This window comes from Elaeis guineensis, chromosome 16, assembly GCF_000442705.2.
Source record: "Elaeis guineensis isolate ETL-2024a chromosome 16, EG11, whole genome shotgun sequence".
Classification (NCBI taxonomy): Eukaryota; Viridiplantae; Streptophyta; class Magnoliopsida; order Arecales; family Arecaceae; genus Elaeis; species Elaeis guineensis.
The window spans coordinates 23328351-23339731 of record NC_026008.2 but is presented as its reverse complement, the minus strand read 5'-3'; the positions used below and the strand labels follow the sequence as shown (position 1 = coordinate 23339731).

At 37.9% G+C, this 11381-nt stretch overlaps 1 protein-coding gene across 1 annotated transcript; it reads left to right on the top strand.

Moving 5' to 3' along the window:
* The first annotated feature begins 2696 nt into the window (after positions 1-2696).
* LOC105060637 (ruBisCO large subunit-binding protein subunit beta, chloroplastic) lies at positions 2697-9959 on the top strand. Its single transcript, XM_010944426.4, has 15 exons — positions 2697-2868; positions 4202-4444; positions 4548-4673; positions 5123-5260; positions 5351-5446; positions 5617-5859; positions 5973-6207; positions 6319-6488; positions 6591-6668; positions 6768-6839; positions 6939-7043; positions 7202-7294; positions 7377-7469; positions 9409-9532; positions 9704-9959. Exons 2-15 carry the CDS (start codon positions 4205-4207, stop codon positions 9715-9717), a joined length of 1827 nt encoding a protein of 608 aa, XP_010942728.1. The 5' UTR covers positions 2697-2868; positions 4202-4204; the 3' UTR covers positions 9718-9959.
* Positions 9960-11381: the final 1422 nt, after the last annotated feature.

Sequence of the window (11381 nt, the reverse complement as noted above, 5' to 3'; positions counted from 1 at the left end):
TGACAAATTGGTCTTCTCTACATTGTTATGTTGATGATAATTATGATTGCCCTTTACTTGTCAAAGAGAAGTTCGCTCCAGTGTGGGACTTCTTTAAGGGTGGTTTGAGTGATTTTACTTGAAATCCAGAGATTGGAATATTTGATGCTGAAAAAAGTTTGGGATTCACTGATTCAAGTATATCTATTAACTTCAAGGATTAAATTTTTTTTGGAACCCTTTTCTCGCATTCAAGTTATTTTACTAAAGTTATTTGTTGTTTTGTAGAGTAATCCTGATGCTCAAGAATGGAGGAACAAGTCATTTTTCAACTACAATAAGCTATACGTGCTTTATGGAGCTGATAGAGCGACTGATGAGCAAGCTGAGACAGCTTCTGAGATGAGAGAGATTAAGAAGGGAAGGTAATATGAATTCTATTGATGATATAGATTACATGATATCAATAAATCAAGCATCAATTCATGAAGATGATGGAAATAGTAACGATGGAAATTATGGTGATAGAATTGGTGATGATATGTACAATGTGAATAGTTCTCTTTTTGACTCTTCTCCCTTTTCGTCTGATACATGCTTCATGTATCCTCTAAGAAAACTAAGAGAAAAGCTAAGATAGATAAAATTGAAATTTTGAGGGATCGGCTCAAGAGTGTTGCAGATGCTATTAAAGCATCAACAAGAAAATACCGGCTTCCCATTAAAGAGGATGAGATTGCTGTTCTAGTTCTTGAGCTAGGCATTGAGGACAATCTTTTTGATGAATACTATCTGTTTCTTGTGGATAATCTAGATAAGTTGAGAGTGTTGCTTGGATTACCAATGGTAAGGCACAAAAGTTTTTTTGATCTAGATGGTTTTCGGTGTCAATCCCCCTCATCCACCAACTTTTTCCTCTTCACCTAGCTTTTAGTTTATGGATTTGGTGTATGATAATATTTTGTTGGATTGTGATATGTGTAGTGATGACATATCTATATTATGATATTATATTTTGCAGTGATGATATTTTATTTTTATTTTGTTGGATTGGTGTAGATGATATTTCTATGATAATATGGTGATATTATAGTTTGTGGTGATGAATGATTTTTCTATATTGACATGTGGTATTGTGATGCTTTTGCTATGAGATTATACCCTTTTACTGTGAACGCCAATTTATTCAGGATATGTAGCTGTATGGTATGTTGTGGTTAATGAATGCAGCTGTCAGCGTTATGTGTTTGCTTCTTTTTATATATATATTTTTTGTAACATATGAGTGTTGCTTATGTACTTTATAAATTAATGTAGCCACTTTATAGGTTAAAATATCATGTCTGAGAGTATTAGGCCAAATTGTTGTTCAAGTTACTAGTAAACCCGAGACCATCAATCAACTAACCTATAATGAATTTGCTGATGAAAATTTCACATTCTTTTGGATCTGTTCATAGCCTACCTGCAATATAGAAGGTGTCTAAAGGCTGGGTTATGTTGGCTAAAATATTTGAGTACACAAGAAAATGCTATGAAAAAATTATAAAATTCTTATGTACATACTTAAGATAGAACGTAAAAGTAACGACTGATCTTCATACAAAATGATAGAGTACATTGAATCTGTGATGTAATTATCTGGAGATTTGAAACAAGTTATGCTTCTACAGTGATAAAAAAATGCCATGAGTTCAAATACCCCACCAACTTCAGATTTATTGAAGTGGGTTAGTCAATCTACCTAGAAATTCATTTTCTTTTAGTTAAACTATCTAAAAATTTATATATTAATTTTTTTATTTGACCTAGATATGGGAATAAATATCTCAAAAAATTAATATTTTAGAATATACATAAATATTATTCATAAAAGCCACTATGAGCAAATTTCCTCCTTTACTATAATAGTAAAATCAAAGAAATATCTACTTATATACAAATTCGGAAGATGATGATCCAGAATGGTCATCAAACTTGATATAGATTATTTTAGTCATTATAGATGAAGTTGAATATGTTCAGGAGTGAAATTAATCATATCAGAAAGTTGAGTTATGAATCAAAAAAAAAGAACGGATATTTATCAAAAGAATGAGCATTTCAGAAAGCTAAAATCATTCTCGAATAGTTCATATGAATGCCAAAAAAAAGAATCAAAGAGAGTAGATTTGAAAAGTATATTTGTCAAAAGGAATAGATATTTATGAAAATATCATAAATATTAAATAATATATCTATTAATGAAAAAAAATATATTTATTAAAATATATATAAAAATACTTTTATCTCTCTATTAGCCCCCCTATCTAAATATTAGCCCCCCTATCTAAATAAAAGTAAGATATATTTTTTTTTTTATTCTCCTCCTCCTTTTTCAAACAAAGGTTCATGAATTTTCTTACCCCCCTCCCTTCCCCACCATTACCCTCACCTCCCGTCTCCTACCTTCGTGAGCTCTCGTGTCTCCCAATTTGAATAAAATATTAAAAAATTCAGATAATTGAAGGGCTTAATTTTAAAATTTTATAATTTAAAAATTATTTTAAAAAATTCAACTACGGACATAATTTATTCAAAAAAAAATACACATTTCCTGCCTCGCGTCTGGTCTAAACCCGGTTCCAGTAAGCACATGCATTAAAAAAAATATCACATCATCGGCCTTCTAGATGTTTCTCCAAGCCCCAAAAGAGTCGGACGTTTCCAAATCCAACGGCTCAGATCCTCTCGAAGCTTCACGAGCGTGAAGGGGAAGCCAAAACCCCTTCGTTTATAAAACCTCATCCGGCGCTCGCCGGAAACCGACTCCAAGGTGATAGGTGAGCGTCGCAGCGAGCTTTATCTGCCCAAGTACCCCGAAACACTAGTCCTCCAATCCGTCTTCAGGTATTCCTCTTCTCCCTTGTTTGAGTTCTCCGCTTTCGATTTCGCCTCTCATGGCCTTGTTTTTTCCGCGGAATGCTGAGTTTTTAAGGGATTGCGGGTCTGGAATCTGTGCTAGGGTTGGGGCTTAAGGTTTGTTGCGTGGTTCTAAAGTTTGATTCTTAGATGATTTCGATTGGATATCTGCCACTTATATGTAAAAGTGATGGATTTCAGGATGATGGTAGCTCCATTTTAACTTTTAAAAGCTTGAATCAGTCTCTAATCTGGATTTCTGGCAATTAGATGTAAAAAGATGCGGTTTTGTGAAAGTAGCTTTGCTAGAATTAGGAGGAAAGTGGGGGATAAATGAGGTAGCGTGTAGCTTATGCGTTCTATCCTTATCCACTGTTCATGAATTAGTTAATAAAAAAAGTCAACTTAGTGTTATGCCAATTATTTAGGAGGAAAAAACGACTGTGTGAGCTGATGAAGCTGCTACAAATAAATGCATATGATGGAGTATACCCAATCTTTTGTTATTACTATTTAGCCTGGAAAAACGGGTATATTACTATTTTTCACACTTATAATAAACACAGTTCTGCTATTGGGCAGTAAAACAACTGCTTGTCTGGAGAGTTAGTTTTTTTAAAAAAATTTTGTCAAGACTTGTAAATGTGGAGTAAGGAAATCTTCATCTATGTGGGTGATTGTTGGGAAGCTCACTGTCCAATTGAAGTAAAGAATAGAAAATAACTGTTGAAATATGGGAAACAATTTAATTGCTCACTTGAGATAACATGCTTGCAAGATTTTGGATTATTTCCTGTGGGTTGGCACACCACAGATGCTGCATAATACGTCATTTTCCTTATAATGGTTTTTATTGTATTCTTGGACGGTTTCTTATTTTTTCCATGATGGACGTATTTTTTGTAGTTGATCCCTTTTAGATCAAAAGGTGAACAGTTTGAATTTTTCTTGTTTTTGCAAATGCTTTAAATGGTTTCATGGTAATTAAATCATTCAGTGCAGCTAAAACCTGTTATGTATTCTTGGGGTCAATGTATGCAAATATGTAATGTTTTCTCGATTTCTAGATTGGACATGTCTGTTATCTTGTTTTGAGTTCTGTTAAGAGTGGGATTTTGTGTTTGTTATCTTGTTTGAAGTTCTCACATGAACTGTTGCTTTTGCGCATTTTTTTTTTTAATTTAAACAATTCCGCTTCTTCTGTATCCTTTCTGCGTTACATGGTTATAATCTTCTATATGGAATGGTTCATGCTTTCATGGCTTGTGTATAAATGACTGTCTTTGGGAGTATACTGATAATTTCTTTATAATTTTGTCAGTAAATGGCATCAGCTTTCAGCACCATGTCTTTTGCTGCTCCTACTGGCCTTGCAATGGACAACAAGCTTTCGGCTTCTACTAAAAAGCTTTCCCAATTTTCTTCTCTTTCTTCTATATCATCTACTTCCATCAGTGGCAGGAGGCAGAATGTGCGCCTACAGAAAAGATGTAACTCAAAAATCAGTGCGATGGCCAAGGAATTGTACTTTAACAAGGATGGATCTGCTATTAAAAAACTGCAAGTGGGTTTTATGATGCATATTTGTTTACAATCTTGGTCTGACTGGTGGTGTTTTATGATAGTTGCTTTTTTCTAAGCCACCTTTTCCTTCCCTATCATTTCAGACTGGTGTAAATAAGCTTGCAGACCTTGTTGGTGTTACTCTTGGTCCAAAAGGCAGAAATGTTGTTCTGGAGAGCAAATATGGATCTCCTAAAATCGTCAACGATGGGGTTACAGTGGCCAAAGAGGTATGTAACTGTCATGTATTTAAACTGCTTTTGTTGAGATTATCTATATTTCAGCTTCAATGCGCTAACTTTAAAACTTGTGGTTTCTCTTTAATGTTGGGTTGCCTGTATAATTCCTTGGTAGTTGTTTCAACTTTCAACCAATCCAAGGATGCATTCCTTTATCCAATGAACCGTGAACAGTTGTTTGTCCTTTTAATTCAGTTTTGTAAAAAAAAAAATTCTGGTGTTTCACACCTTATTCATGTGACTAAAGCATCTAATTTATACCTAAAAGAAATTTTACCATCTGTCTTGTAAAACAATCAAGTTTCTCTTTCTTTTTGCCTGGTGCTTTATGGTTTTTTCTTCTGTTTCTCATTTCTAGTCAGTGTGTTTCAAACATTTGACTCTTGCAGCAATAAAGCATCCTGTTCTTAAATGTGCATTGTCACGATAATTATTTTTAGGTTGAACTAGAGGATGCTGTTGAGAATATTGGTGCAAAGCTGGTAAGGCAAGCTGCTGCAAAGACCAATGACTTAGCTGGAGATGGAACAACTACTTCTGTTGTTCTTGCTCAAGGTTTGATTGCTGAAGGTGTTAAGGTACGCTATCCCAAATCTGAATTCCTAATTACTTCATTGGATGTAGATGAATTTTTGTTGTGATAAACTGAATGTCTGTAATTTGTCTAGGTGGTTGCAGCAGGTGCCAACCCAGTTCAGATTACTCGTGGCATTGAGAAAACTGCCAAAGCACTGGTTTCTGAACTCCAGAATATGTCTAAGGAGGTAAAGTGAGAATTTTACCAGATTCTGTCATTATAGATGCCAACTCCGGCAAACTTTTTTAAAATCCGATAGTTTCAAGTTTTAATTTATCTTCAAGTTCGGTAATTGCTTTTTCGTTCTCAGTGGCTGAAAAAGCTCCTGGTTTTGATGTGTTTCATCATATGCTGCAGGTTGAAGACAGTGAACTTGCAGATGTAGCTGCAGTGAGTGCTGGAAACAACTATGAAATAGGAAACATGATAGCTGAGGCTATGAGCAAGGTGGGTAGGAAGGGGGTGGTTACACTTGAAGAAGGAAAAAGTGCAGAGAACAGCCTCTATGTGGTGGAGGGAATGCAATTTGATCGTGGTTATATTTCCCCCTACTTTGTAACAGATAGTGAGAAAATGTCAGTTGAATATGAGAATTGCAAGGTTTGAACTTGACTGTAGAGCTTTTTTGTATTTTGATATGATTTTCGTTTGGCATTTCCTCTGTGGTTTGCATATATCTGAGTTTTTATTATGTGTTGTTGTTGTATTTTCAGTTGCTTCTTGTTGACAAGAAAATTACAAATGCAAGAGATCTCATCAATGTTTTGGAAGATGCCATCAGAGGGGGTTATCCTATACTGGTAATTGCGGAAGACATTGAACAGGAAGCACTTGCAACTCTTGTTGTGAACAGGCTTAGAGGGGCATTGAAGATTGCTGCACTCAAAGCCCCTGGATTTGGAGAGCGCAAAAGTCAATACCTTGATGACATCGCAATACTGACTGGAGGTTATTATATTTTTCAGTTTTCACAGGCATTTTTTCTTGAGATCTTCTCTTGCTGCAACCTAGGATTATTACACCTGTCTGTTTATTGTGATATTCGGTTGTTGGGTGCAGCAACTGTCATAAGAGATGAAGTTGGGCTAACACTGGATAAGGCTGACAAAGAGGTCTTGGGTACTGCTGCAAAGGTTGTACTAACCAAAGATTCAACCACCATAGTTGGTGATGGGAGCACACAGGAAGCAGTAAATAAAAGAGTTGCACAGATCCGTAATCTGATTGAGGTTTGATTGCTGTGTATAGAAGATGATCTTTCATTTACTTTCTGCTAACATGTGTTATGATTTGGAAACCAATATTAATACTGTTTTCATCTTATTTGTCAGGCTGCTGAACAAGAATATGAAAAGGAAAAGCTTAATGAGAGGATAGCAAAACTCTCTGGTGGTGTTGCTGTCATTCAGGTAAATTGAACAGATAATCTCAGGAATCGCAATGTTGATGAATTTTTTTCCTTTTTCCTTATGTGCAGTGTACTTGTATGTGCTATGATTATTGTGTAGGTTGGAGCACAAACAGAAACAGAACTGAAAGAGAAGAAATTGAGAGTTGAAGATGCTCTCAATGCTACAAAGGTATATTTTGTTGGTGGTTGAACCATTTTTCAAATTGGCCTAAATGCTGACCACACCATTACTTGTTGAGGCCTATTCTCTTTATGCTTTTGTGCTCAGGCTGCTGTTGAGGAAGGAATTGTTGTTGGTGGTGGCTGTACTCTTTTGAGGCTTGCGGCAAAGGTTGATGCCATTAAGGAGACTCTTGAGAACGATGAGCAAAAGGTTAATAATGTGAATAATATTTGCATCTCTGCCAGATCAAACATTTACAGGACATGGGCGCTTGTTTTCCTGTTCCAAAAAAAGAAATAAAGTCCAATGCTGAATGCATGTTCAAATTGATTGTGAGTGCTAAGTCACTTGTCTTGATGTCATTGCAGGTTGGGGCGGATATAGTGAAGAGGGCTTTGAGCTATCCACTGAAATTGATTGCTAAAAATGCTGGTGTCAATGGAAGTGTGGTCATTGAGAAGGTGCAGGCTCATTAAAGTTCATGCATAAAATCATTTAGTTTGCTGCTTGTGTGGAACATCTTGACTGTTTTTCTTGTTTCAGGTGCTTGCTAGTGATAACCCTAAATATGGTTACAATGCTGCAACCGGAAAGTACGAGGATTTGATGGCGGCGGGTATTATTGACCCAACTAAGGTTTGTTGTCTTCCGCAAACTCATTGCTTTTGTTATCTTATTACAGCTAGTTGTGCAACTTAGTTGCAAGTGGAATTCTATACTTGATTCTATTAGGTGAAACAGGTTGATCACTTGTCTGTTCACATTTAAAAAATTATGTAGGATTCTTGAGTTCAACGCTATGATAGGTATCATCAGTGACTAATTGGGCCTTATCTGTAAGGATCATTGATTCGGAATCAGATCCCATACTGGTCGGTTGGCTGTACGAGTTGGTACGTCCCTGTACCGGATTCAAATCGACATGGAAATGAGGGATGAATCGGAGAAGAAAGGAGAGAGAAAAGGAGGGAGAGAGAGCGAAGAAAAGAGAGGTTGGCGGAGACACCAGTTGTGGCTACCGGAGGGCCGCGGAGGCCACTGAAGGGTGCTGAGGCCTCTTGGGCTCTGCGGTCCTCTGTGAGAGAAAATACGAGAAGAGAGAGATAGAGAGAGGGGAAGGGAGAAAAGAGGAAGGAGCAAAAGGTGGCAAAGAGGCCGCCGAACAGCCCAACATTGCTCTGCAAGGCTGCGGGTTCGAAATAGGGGTTATCTCCTTGTCGACTTCAATGTGTATTGTGTTTTTTAAAAAACATGAAGAAACAGAGGCAAACTCCTGTTTCGAACCTGTGGGCCCTGCGGGGCAATATTGGACCGTCCAACGGTCTCTCTGTCATCTTCCGCTCCCTCCTCTTCTCTCCTGCTCTCTATATATATCTCTCTCTCTTGTTGCATCTCGCGGAAGATTAGGAGCCCTCGAGGCCTTAGTGGCCCTCCGACGGTCTCGACGGGCCAGTGCTGGTCTTTTCCTTGCCTCTCCTCTCTCTCTCTCTCCCCCTTTTTCCCTGCTCCACCTTTGCGGGTGTTCCGAATCGAATGCTTGAACCTCATCGGTTAGTTGCCAGTGTGGTCCGGCATGCCTCGAACCATCCGGCTCGGGGTGGTGGGATTGATACCCTATCTTGATGGTTACTATTTGTTGTTTTAGGTTATAAATGAATGCGTTTTTATTTCGATTTCAACATTAGTTAGAAATGTTGTCAATGTATATTAGTTTAAAACAGAAGTGTTGGAAGCGGCTTTATAACCTATGGGATTTCAGGATTTGTAACCTGTGATAGATGGCAGTATAGTGTAGAACCATATGATAAGCTTTTTAATTTCTACAATTCATATATTTACTTTTTCTAGTAAAGGGAGTTGGTTACCCTCTATCCAGCCACCTATGTGTGGGTGGGATTCAAACCTGGATCATTAGGTACCACAGCCCGATGACTTTGCCAACTGCACTAGTTGGCATACACATTTCTATATTTAAAATCCAATATTGGATGGTGTTAAAGTTTGGCACAATTCACTGTTTCTTTATCTGATAAGGTCTTGTATCAATCAGAATGTGGATAATAAAGAGAGGGTCTGAGCAGATTTTCCAAGAAATGAGAGTGCCAAGGGCCCAAGCTGAATGCTTGTTAAAACAGGCAAGGAATGGAGGCAAAAGTAAAAACACCAGGGGGTTGTTCGATTGAAAAGTTTTAACTAAAATATATATACATAAACAGATTTACGTGCTTTATATTTGTTTACCAGATAACTCAGGTAATGAAACAAGTCCTATAGGAAGCATTAGAGTTGCACCTGCTTAGATGGTTTGATTAGATAAGACTTGTAAAGGTACAAGTTGACTGGGGATTGGTTTCAAGTTATTGCTGAAGGGTCAGGATGGAGATGGGGGATATGAATTTTGACAAAGGAATCAAAGATCTGGTCTCTAACAGTTTGCAGCTTTTAAGTTGATGACTCAGAAGGCCCAAACTAGAGGTTTCTGTATGCTTGTTGGTTGCGAATATCTCTGTTCGAGCATATGAGTGGTCTCTCTCTCTCTGTCTCTCTCTCTCTCTCTCTCTCTCTCTAAAAACAGGTGGTGAGGTGCTGTTTAGAGCATGCAGCTTCAGTCGCCAAGACCTTCCTCACCTCAGATGTTGTGGTTGTTGACGTCAAGGAGCCTGAGCCTGTGCCTGCAGGAAACCCAATGGATAATTCAGGTATTAGACTATTCAATGATCTCTCTCTCTCTCTCTCTCCCCCTTGCACACGCACAGGCACACGCACGCACGCATAGACATGCATGGCACATGCACGAGCGTTTCCCTCCTAGTTACCATGTTTGCTGCAGCTTGCTGATGTCTTTTTTATATAATCTTGTTTGTGGCCAGGGTATGGGTACTAAATAATTGGGACGGTGATAAGAATCAGGGGATCCTTTATTGCTGGAGTTGCAAATTTTGGAGCTCTTTCATTTTATAAATTTAATTCAAATTGTTTTACACCGGAACTGGATCTGAGATGTTAGGTAGTGACATGGTTGTCACTTTGCGGCATGTTTATCAGCTTGCTGGTGTCAATTTTATCACATGTTGAGACTTCTTTAGAAATGATTTATGTGCTGCAATTTAAAGAGGCTTCACTGGATATGCAGAATTAACTTGTAGCACAGCTCTGGTTTGTGGTAGATGGCTATTGAGCAGCAAACAATCTGAAGCAGTATTTCCTGTGGAAGACTGTACAATGCTTTCAACTTTTGGTAAATTGGAGCAAAGCTATGATACACAATCAAAAACTCACGCTTAACTGACACGGGCGTTACAAGTGTATTCAGGGCCCAACCCTTTGTAACTGTGAGGTTATACTTAAAAGTGGTTTAGGGGTTAAACTCAACTGTTTAATTGGCATTACTCAAATTTGGACGCGTTCCATATTGTCAGGCGTGCGAGTGAGACTGGTCAAGTTTTGCTGACCTGGTTAGGCTTAGTTTGACTTGTTCGGCTATTCCCTCGAGTTGGACCTTGGTTAGATTATCTGTTTTAAAAAATTAGATTGATTCCGAGAGGTCCTGATCTAACATGTGCCTATAAATGGGGTTGAATCTGTTAGATAACAGGGTTGGGATGGGTGTCGGATAGCTCTTGGTTAGTTGCAGACTATTTAATTATCCATCCAAACGACTACTATTAAGGTCTGTTAGCTGATGCCGCTTATGTGATACTTTCAATCGCAGGTTATCGTCTGCCTCTCTGTTCACCTATTGGAAATCTCTCGTCCTTTTGGTGACGGTGAAAAGAATAGAAGAAGTATTTGCATATTTTATTTGATTTGGGGGGATGTAGCTCGGTAAAGCTCTTCTCTTGCAATTGGATCGTTACGACTATGGGTTGGATGTCTAATTGTCCAGACGGTAATGATAATATCTTGCATCTGAATCAGTGGTTTGTTTTTTCTAAGTAATAGGGAAGATGATCGAAACATATCATTGAAAGACTTTATGGAGACAAAAAGATGGGCTGTCAAGAACATAGAGAAGGCAGGATGGGTAGTTGGTCAGATTTAATATGGATCGTATATAGACGATAGTTGGAGTTGGTGATTTTTTTAGGGTTTCTTTATCTGGGGTTCCTGAGGAAGTGGATCAAGCAGGTCTTTGCGAATAGCTTGATGCACTATCTTCCTTCAATCCTTTGAGCGAAATGTGGCAAAAGAAAGAAAAATTTATGGATCGATTCCATGATCTCCACCCCGTAGGAACTATGAGATCATCCTAAGGATGCTTTCAGCATCCAGGGGTTATCGACCGACCATAGATCCTGTTCAATAAGTGGAATGCATTAGCTGTCCGCTCTCCGATTGGGCAATAAGGGTTGGAGAAGGACAATCACTTGTTCTTAAAATTAGCATTCTTAAAATCAAAGAGTCGGACGGAAAAAGGGAGAGAGCTTTCCATTCCTGATTCTCCTGTAGTTGGATTCTCTAGAACCGCAAGAATCCTTAGAATGAAATTTTAACTCAGTACCTTTTGAGATTTTGAGAAGAGTTGTTCTTTTGAGAGTATAGTACGAT